General features: G+C 49.2%; 1 protein-coding gene across 1 annotated transcript; it reads right to left on the bottom strand.

Annotated features, from left to right (window-relative positions):
* Window positions 1–2,107: 2,107 nt before the first annotated feature.
* On the bottom strand, window positions 2,108–5,666 carry LOC110324970 (protein TCL1B4-like). Its single transcript, XM_021202740.1, has 3 exons — window positions 5,520–5,666; window positions 3,046–3,216; window positions 2,108–2,152 (listed from the first exon to the last, which is right to left on the bottom strand). The coding sequence occupies exons 1-3, from the start codon at window positions 5,664–5,666 to the stop codon at window positions 2,108–2,110; spliced, it is 363 nt and encodes a 120-aa protein (XP_021058399.1).
* Window positions 5,667–9,856: the final 4,190 nt, after the last annotated feature.

Genomic DNA, 9,856 nt, shown 5'->3' with positions numbered 1-9,856 from the left:
CCAGATTTGGACTTAGGTAATACTTGGTTAAGACCCCACTCTGCCATTTGATAACCACACAGTCTTAGGCAAAGTCTTTCTGGAGACCTCAGCCTCCTCCTCCCTGCACTGGAGTGATGCTATTTTGCTTGTGGCTGTTGTGAGGAAAAAGTTAGACACTATGAAATTACATGTGCCAGTTAGTCAGTTAAACATAAGTTAGCCATAAAAGATATTTTTCTTCATCTTAGCTTTAGCTATAACTAGGCCTTCCCTTTGTCATGAGACTAAACCACAGCAGAGTCAAACTGGATTTTTTTTGGGGGGGGGGGTTGTTCTGTGTTTTGAGACAGGGTTTCTCTGTGTAGCCCTGGCTGTCCTGGAATTCACTTCATAGACCAGGCTGGCCTCGAACTCAGAAATCTACCTGCCTCTGCCCCCAAGTTCTAGGATTAAAGGCATGTGCCATCACACCCAGGTTAATACACTGTTTATGCAATACTGAGGGATCCAACTTACAGCTGTGTGTGCTTAGCAAGCGTGTCAGCGACTCAGCTACAGCGCCAGCCCTAGAAGGGCCTCTATAGATTCACAGTGCAAAGTTATAGCTTCCATCTGTGGAGGCTTTGTGAGAGCGGGAGTGCCTTTGCAGTAGATCAGCTGAAGGACACACAACCAGAACCTGGCCTGGGTCCCCTCCCTACTGCTCCCTGCATCACTTGGTGTCTTCCTGTGCAAGGACACTTCCTTCCCCGGTGGGTAGTGGTACTGGGCTTTCTACAGTGACACACTGTCAGCTCCATCACGGACCGTGGTCCATTCTTCCACAAGACATCACTTCTTCTTTGCCTGTTCAAGCTCAGGGTTACCCACTCCCACACAGCCTCTCTTCTAAACCTTCCCCTGTTCCCTGCTGCTGAAATGGAGCAGTCACCACCCTTCCCACTGTGGAAATGTCCTGAAGAGGTCACAAATATTCCTGTCATGTTTGGGGACCAACGTCTGCTTTCTGCACTAGAGCCTGGATAAACACAGACCAGCTCAGCCCAGAATCTTAAGTAAAAGCAGTAAAGTTTAATTAGTTAAAAAAAAGTTGGGGGTGGGAGGGGCCTAGGGTAGCATCACTTCCTGGAGCCACGGAACTGAGCCCCTGGAGAAGTATTCCAGATGTTCTCTGTAAGTCTCCCACTGTGCCTTCAAACCTTCTTGCCAGTGATAGCTCAGAGGCCCACAGGGCATAGAGTCCCCATCTGTACCTCCTCCAGAGGGACCTCTCAACCTCTTAGGTAAATGTGGACAAATCTCTTGACACATGCAACAAGACAATCCCAGTTGGAGGTGTTTGACGTGAGGAGGGGCATTAAGAAAAGCCATCTATAAGGTCAGGGCCAGAGGCACAAAGTGGGCAAGAGACGATGCAGTTTGTCTCCAGCTAGGGAGAAGGGTCAAGACTTAGATAGGCCAGGCTCACAGAAACTTGATCATCTAAAAATCAGGTCTGACCATGGCAGGAGGTGCTGTAGAATTAGAAACTTGAGGAACAAGCAGAGGGATGGGTGCAAAGTCTACCCTGAGGGCACAGGGGCAGGAGCCAGCCAGGCTATCAAGACCTGTAGAAGGCAAATGAGACATTGATTAGTGGATCACTGCAGAACTGGGTCCTAGATCCAAAGGCTTGGGCTGCAGCCAGCCCTGCCCATGTTCCAAGCTCTACACAGCCAGGGAGAGCTGCTATCAAGCTGGGGGAGATGCCCACTGTTCGTCTGCTGGACCAGGATCACACAGCAGTGTTTGATTAAACTTGAGATCTAGAGTCACTGGATTCTAGTCTGATCATAGGGGTCTGAGATCATAGGATCCCCAATTCCAACACCCAGTGCTCTTTGACTTAGCTATGATGTGGAACACTGAACATACAGATTTTTTTTACCCAGGGCTGAGTGGTGACTTTAGGTCATCCCAGTGAGGTCCTGTGCTTCCTGTGGGTTTTACACCAGGAAAGCTCAGGGAGAGATGCCAGCGCTGTCTTCCTATAAAGAGGGAAAGTCAGCGGCTTCCTGTCTGACCTCAAAGTGAGAGACGTGGTCCCTGACCCTGACAAAGCTGCCCAGCAGCTTCTGTTAGTAAGTCACCTTGACTCCAGCATCAGGATCAGTTCCTCTGGGCCAAAACCCTGCAGGAGAGGGAACGGTCATCAGGAACTTGTAAGCCAAAACTAGCCAGCCCTAGTGACCCATTCAGACATGAGGCAGCAGGAAGGGACAAGGAGCAAAAGGGGACCTGGTCTCTGGATTCTGTAGCCAGAAAGAATCATTACATTCACACATACCCCATAGGAAGAAGTGTCCCCATGTGCATTCTCACTCTATCTTCTCTCTTTCCCCCTCCCTCTCCCTCTCAGACCCCTCTCTCTCCCTTTCTTTCATAGCAGTTACTTCCTGAAGCAGTGAAGTAACAACAACAAAAGTAGCTTTAAGATCTTCCTGAAACTGAGTAGAATCACACTGCCCTCCCTGCCAGGAGCAGCAGAGACAAGCCTCAAAGACTCAGACAAATGAACCCAGAGGAAGCTGAGCAGCCAAGATGTCTGGAATAGCTTTAGACCAGTGGAGGCACCTGGAAAGGGCACTCTCCAGCCTGTTAGCTGACTGTAGGATGGGCACTGTACTTCAAGGTCATAGCTTTTGTGAACTGTCTGACACAAAGGTTATGGTGGGCTTTGTTGATGCAGCCAACAGAGTCATTTCTGTTCCTGTGAGTAACCCCTCACTGGTGCTCCTGTATGTAAACCTGTAAAGTTCATTGTTTCACCAAGTTGGGCTTCTGTGCTGTGCATACTTGGTCTGTTGTGGGTTCCCAATCTGTGCTGGGTACTTGAGATTGTCTCATCTCCCCAAGAAAAGGTTTTTTCATACCATACCACTAAAAAAGAACCAACCATCCACTAAAAAAGAACCAAGGGGTAGACTATGAGGAAGAGGGGGAGAAGAACCTTCCTGGGGTGGGACAGAAGGAAAAGCATTGGATACCTGCTACAGCTTTTATCTTGAGGTACCAAACACTTGCCTTGTAATGATTCAGTAATCTCCAGTGCATGCCGTCTGATCCCCAGTATATATTCCTGGACTCTAAGCTCCACATTGTGGGTAGAAAGTTGAAATTCGTGAGAGACTCGGGACTAGGCTCACGTGGCAGTATGGTCATCTGACACAAGTGGACAGTTATACATGTTCCAATCTGAAGGGAATAGAGAGAGCGGTACATTAGGAGCAGGGTTCCATCCCCCACGCCTGGGACTGGCTTGTTTGCTGCAATGGTCAACACCCCTAACCACAGCCTTGTCTCCAGCACCTAGGTCTTGTTCCTCAGGGCCTGGGGTGTCTGCTGCTCTTCTGCCTCTCTGGCACTCTCTTCCACCACCCATGCTTACCCCCAGGGTATCTCCCACAAAGTAGCCACCATCTCCAGGCTGACACTGCCTTTCACAGGAGATAAATGGCCCCTTGGGGCTCTGTCTTGGCCATTTGTAGAGTTTTCAAAATTCTCTTCTGAAAAATAAGACAGAGATGGGGACATGGCTCCGTAGATAAGTGTGCCTGCTGCACAGGCATGAGGCCCTAAGTTTGTATCACCAGCACCCAAATACATAGCCACAGTTCTATTTGCACCAGTGATCTGGGGAGCTGAGTCAGGAGGACCACTGGGTTTGCTGATTGCCATTGTAACTGCAGATTTAGGGAAGGATGTTTTATGAAGGGAATAAGATAGTCAGAGGGCAGCTCATCTGAATGTTACACAGACACACATATGCAACTGCACACACTTGTATACACACACACATGCACACATGAACAGGCATGTACACAAACATAAAGTACACACACAGACACACACACAAGCACACACAGACACACACACACACACACACACACACACACACACACACACACAGACACCAGGGGGGCGATGGCTTTACCCAAAGAAATCCTTTGAAGTATTGATGGTTAACTTCATGCACCATTCATACATGCAAAAAATAAAACTGTGCTAACACAGAAAACCATTAAGTAAAAGAGTTCCTAAAAACCATAACCAAGTGGCAAACATGACCACAACACACAAAGTGTGTCACAGACTTCCTAACAGCGTCCTCTTGTCTTCCTGATCCATGGCTTTGTTTTGTTGAACTAAAGACACACTTTGATAGGTCACACTGTGGGGAGTCATTTTCCTGGCTGCCATCCTAAGGTCCGCAAAGTCTGTCCCTTCTGCTTGTGTTGTGAAGTCTGGGTGGACTGAAGCGGGATAGCAAAGAAGGGGCAAGCGAGAGGGGGCCAAAGACTTAGATCGCCTACATGGCTGAGGTACTGTGGAAGTCAAGGGAGCTGCAGGGAAGGGCTCCTGGGCTGGAGAAGGTTAGGACAGGGCAAGGGGTGCAGGAAAAACCTGGCAGCCAAAGAGACCTAACACCCCCTCTCTCCCCACCTCCAGGGCAGGGGAGGGGACCCATCATCTCTTCCTCCTCCCTGGGGAGCACTTTTGATACCCAGAGCCTTCCATTAGAGAATGTTTTAGCCCCCAAGGTTCTGCTGTGGACTAAAGCCATGGTCCAGAGCAGTTTCCCANCAGANTGGGTATCTACATCACCAGCAGATCCCATAACCCAGTTAGGACTCCCCAAGTCCTTGATCACCTTCTAGTGTCAGGATCCCTTATCTGTCAATCACTTCTTCAGGCCACTCAAGTCTGGGAGCAACAGCAGCAGATAAATTATGATCTGCAGCAAATTCAGAAACTTGTGTTTGCATTCACATTTGCTCCTTCCAGGTAATTAACATGCCTTGCACCAGACCTGCTTTTTTTGTTTGTTTGGTTTTCCTTTCTTTTTTTTTCTGACCTGTAGAACTCCTACTCCTCCCACAAAGCCAGCTTAACAAAGCTTTCTCAGCTTGTTCTCTCTGACTATCTGTAACAGAGTCCTCACTACTGGGGCTCTGCATCTGTGTATTAGTTGGGCCTGGGAGGCCTCCAAGCAAGCTCCAGGGTGTGGGGACATGGTTCTATTCAGACACCTGAATCATCTATTTTCTGACACAGTAATAACAGCACCTACCTACAGACATACACATAAACACACACACACACACACACGCACACACACACACACACGCGCACAGGCACACGCACACACACGCACACGCACGCACATGCACACACATGCATGCACACACACACACACTCACACACACACGCACACATGCACACACACATGCACACACACACGCACACACACACACTCACACACACGCACACATGCACACACACTCACACACGCACACACACACATGCACACGCACGCTCAAGCACGCACACGCACGCTCACACACACTCACACACACACATTCACACACACGCGCGCGCACACACACACACGCACACACACGCAGACACACACACACACACACACACACACACGCACACACACACCCTAGGCCACAAGGGTAAGAGTTGGGGGATAACTTGCTGTCCGCAGCCCTCACCCTGTAGTAAAATGGTGAGTTGGAACAAGTTTCCACTTTTGCAGCTACCCATTGTCTGCCATCTTCATCCTCATAGATGTCATCTCTTGTGCAAATCAGGAAGCGTGGTGGGAGTGTCAGGCAGGAAGAACGAACTCCAGCAGCCATAATAATGATGCCTTCTACTTGCCGTCTTTCTTAAATGAGGTTCAGAGAGAGGCAGGAGAGAGAACTCATCACAGGTTTAGCAAGGCTCAGGGAAGAATAAGAAACCTAGTTCTGGCACCTGAGCCAGAAGCTCAACTCATCAGGTGCCCTGAGAGTCTCAGAATTGCCTGCTGCAGAGTTGGTGCCCTGAGAGTCTCAGGCTCACCCGCTGCAGAGCTTTCTCTTTGTACCTTGCCCAGACTTCAGAGAATTATTTTGGGCACCACCTCTCCAACATGTCTTCATCAGGAACTCTCCTGTCAGCTGACCCTCTGGATCTAGCACAGTGGTTCTCAACCTTGCTAAAGCTGCGACCCTATAATACAGTTCCTCCTGCTGTGCTGATCCCCACACATACAATGATTTCATGACTACTTCCTACCTGTAATTTTGTTACTGTTATGAATTATAATGTAAATATTTGGGGACATAGAGGCTGCAACGCAGGTTGTGACCCACAGGTTGAGCACAGAAGTCCCTGGGCTAGCTGAGTAACACTCAGCTGTACTAAATTTTCTTCTCCTGGAAAAAAAGTCCAGAACCCTCAGATGTCTGTGACCAAGATAATGTGAAGGCTGATTGGGACTGGCAAGGGACGCAGGGGCTTCTGATGAGCCTTGTTCTCTGCCCTAGACTCTGAGTCCCCATGTGTCCTGGTCAAGTCCTGAACTCTGCTTTGGAGGAGGGTTCTCAGAAAGCAGCCCTGAGGCAGTGGCATCCTGTGCTCTCAAGACCTGGTTATAATATACTCCCTTTTCTTTTGAAAACCACAAGCCAGGTTGTGTTTGTTATGAATGTGTGGAACACCCGTGTCACCGATTCAGCCAATTCCCTCTCCAACCCCCTTGCCCCTCAGCCTGCTGTCCTTTTCTCTTCTCTCAGCAGGGTCTGCTGTAGTCTGAGTTGTCCTCAAACCCACATTGCAGCCAAGGGTGACTGTGACTTCCTGATCCTCCTGCCTCAGCCTTCCTAGTGCGGGGATTAGATCACTGTGCCCAGGTCTGTGTGGGGCTGGAGATCTGACCCATGACTTCTCATAGGCTAGATCACCTTTCTATCAACCTGTCTCCACCCCTAGTCCTGTCAGGCATTTCCTAGGCTTCAAGGATAGTTTCAGGTCAACTTTATACAGTTTCACATCACCTGAAAAAGGGGGACCTCATTTGAGCAATGGCCTCCATAAGATCTGGGGGCAGGCAAACCTGTAGGGAATTTTCTTCATCAGTGATAGATGGGAGAGGCCCCCACCATTGTGGGTGGGACCATCCCTTGGCTGGTGGTCCTGAGTTATGTAAGAAATCTGGCTGAGCAAGCCATGGGGAGCAAACAGGAATCAGGTCCTCCCTCCAGGTTTCTGTCCCTGTTCCTGTCCTGACCTCCTTTAACGATGGACAACAATATGGAAGTGTAAGCCTCATAAACCCTTTCTCCTCCATCTTGCTTCTGGTGTTTCATCACAACAATGGTAACCCTACTAGGACTGTAGGCCCTACATCTGTGTCTTCATGCAACTGTAGACTGGTGCCTGCAGACATTTCAAAGATGGGAAAACTGAGGCATGACCTGAATGAGGTGGGCAGCAGTGGGAAGCCATGACTCTCCTATTGTTGGTTCTGACACTTTTCTGATAGCCTTAGCTGAGTCCCCCAGAGTCTGTGGGAGTCCAGGTAGAGGCTCAGAATATCTCCCTGGGATGCCAGAATGTGCTGCAGGTCAGGCCTTTTGTCCTCCAGCCAGTCTTTGTCCACATCATGGATGACAGTTGGTTATGTCTCCTCTCCAACAGGCCACTCCCTGCAACCTGGCCTGGGAAGACTTTGAGAAGGTCAGGCTTCTCTCCAGGGTGTTTCTCCTACCCAAAGATGAGTCTGTCCAGCAGTGCTGTCCTCCCCCAGCAGAGGGAGCCCTCCCCAAGCCCCAGGCACTAAGTGCAGGTATGGGAGTGTGATTCCACCCACAGTAAAGGAGCTCTGGGTTGCCAAGGGAAGGCTCACCACTGCTATCAGAGCTCCTGCTCAGCCATTCCAGGGAACTGGGACAGAAGCACAGGCTGGCAGGAGGTAGAGAGCCTAAAGCAACAGGGTCTGGTTGGAGATGGAACTGAGGCAGCAGCTGTGGATGAAGACAGGGGGTGATAGGGTGTCATCGGGATCCTGTGACAAAGGCTCAGACAGGGGATGAGAGATGGCTAAGGGGTTAAGAGCACTGACTGCTCTTCCAAAGGTCTTGAGTTCAAATCCCAGCAACCAAATGGTGGCTCACAACAATCATCCATAATGCGATCTCATGCCCTCTTCTGGGATGTATGAAGACAGACAGCTACAGTGTACTTTTGTAAATAAGTAATTCTTTGGGCCTGAGTGAGCAGGATGGGAGAGAGAAGAAAAAGTGTCTGAAGGCAGCTACATTGTAATTACATAATAAATAAATAAATAAATCTTAAAAAAAAAAAATCTCAGACCTTGGCTCCATGCCTGTGCTCAGGGTAAGGAAATGGTAATCCAAGCAGGAAGAGGAGCCCGATCAGCAGTTCTGCTGTGGCCTGCCTTGAGGAAGGGACACTGAGAAGGGCTGCTTAGCTGTGGAACCAGCTGATTCCTGCTCTGGAAAAGTCTCACTGAAGGCAGGGTAGGGACCCTGCAGACCAGACCCTCCCATCCTATCTACTCATTTCAGGGATCTGCCCAGACAGGAAGATGGAAGGAAATTAGGCCCAACCGCCCAAACACAAAAATGGCCTTCAGCAGCTTTGCCTTTTCTGGGGCATTAAACATGTGCTTTGTTCTCAGCTTATTGTAGATCAGTGCAGTTCTGGTGGTTTGCATAAGAGTGTCTGTCCACCACAGGCTCAGATATTTGAACACTCACACCAAGAGGTGGATTTCTCTCGGCAGGTTTGGGAGGGGTGGTCTTGCTGGAGTAAGCTGTCACCAGAGACAGGGGATGAGAGGTGAAATGTCACCATGTCACTTCCATTTTTGCTTCATGGCTGTTGTTGAAGATGTGACCTCAAATCTTCCTGCTCCTGCAGGCATGCCTCCTGCTTGCTGCCATGCCTCCCCCACCTCTCCTCCCCCTGCCAAGATGGACTCGTCCCTCAGAAACCATAAGCCCAAATAAACTCTTTGTTTTGTTAGCTGCTTTGGTCACGGTGTTTTATCACAGCATCGGGAAAGTAATTAACACATCCAGATGTGCAGTTCACTTAAGGCTGTTATTAAATCCAGGGCCTTCTCTCTGACCATTGGTTCTCACTTTCGTGGTAAATCAGGGAGCATGCATGCCAGTGTGTGCCTCTGGGCTCCATTTCTCTAACAACTACAGCTTTACCATGGGTCTTGACCTCTTACAGTGTTACCCTCTCCCCAAGGTTTGCTGTTCTGCATTGCCCAGGGTATTGTGGTGGCCAGATTTACCTGTCAACTGAGTTCATATTTAAGTCAGTGAACTTTGGTGTACTGGCTAGTTTTGTGTCAACTTGACACAGCTGGAGTTATCACAGAGAAAGGAGCTTCAGTTGGGCAAATGCCTCCATGAGATCCAGCTGTGGGGCATTTCCTCAAGTGATCAAGGGGGGAGGTTCCCTTGTGGGTGGTGCCATCTCTGGGCTGGTGGCCTTGACTTCTATAAGAAAGCAAGCTGAGCAAGTCAGGTGAAGCAAGCCAGTAAAGAACATCCCTCCATGGCTTCTGTATCAGCTCCTGCTTTCTGACCTGCTTGAGCTCCAGTCCTGCATCCTCTGATGATCAACAGCAGTATGGAAATGTTAGCCGAATAAACCCTTTCCTCCCCAACTTGCTTCTTGGTCATGATATTTGTGCAGGAATAGAAACCCTGACTAAGACAAATTGGTACCAGCAGTGTGGGGTATTCCTGTGACAACCTGACCATGTTTTGGGGTGGTTTGTGGAAGGACTTTGGATCTTTGGGCAAGAAGATCCATTAGGTGTTAAGAGCTCTGTGAGACGTTGTGCTCGGAAGATAATGTTTGAGAACAGTGCAGAAGATGGAGGCCTGGCTTGTGAAATTTCAGGGAAAAGTAAAGACTCTTTTCAGGGCCAGTGTTACTTTGTGAAGATTCTGTGGTTCTGGTTAGCTGCGGCTGAAGAATCAGCTGTGATGAACAACATACCAGAACTACTACAGTGAAA

The sequence above is a fragment of the Mus pahari genome, chromosome 7, assembly GCF_900095145.1.
Source record: "Mus pahari chromosome 7, PAHARI_EIJ_v1.1, whole genome shotgun sequence".
In the NCBI taxonomy this organism is placed as follows: domain Eukaryota; kingdom Metazoa; phylum Chordata; class Mammalia; order Rodentia; family Muridae; genus Mus; species Mus pahari.
Note: the sequence above shows the minus strand (reverse complement) of the source record. Positions and strands in the feature narration are given on the sequence as shown.

What these genes read in the sequence shown, in the direction of transcription:
- LOC110324970 (XM_021202740.1), bottom strand. Translation starts at nt 5,666, where the DNA reads ATGGCTGCTGGAGTTCGTTCTTCCTGCCTGACACTCCCACCACGCTTC. An exon ending in ACTCACCATTTTACTACAGG is followed by an intron (nt 3,217 to 5,519) that starts GTGAGGGCTGCG and finishes TATTCCCTTCAG; the next exon opens with ATTGGAACATGTATAACTGT. An exon ending in GATTACTGAATCATTACAAG is followed by an intron (nt 2,153 to 3,045) that starts GCAAGTGTTTGG and finishes CCTCTCCTGCAG; the next exon opens with GGTTTTGGCCCAGAGGAACT.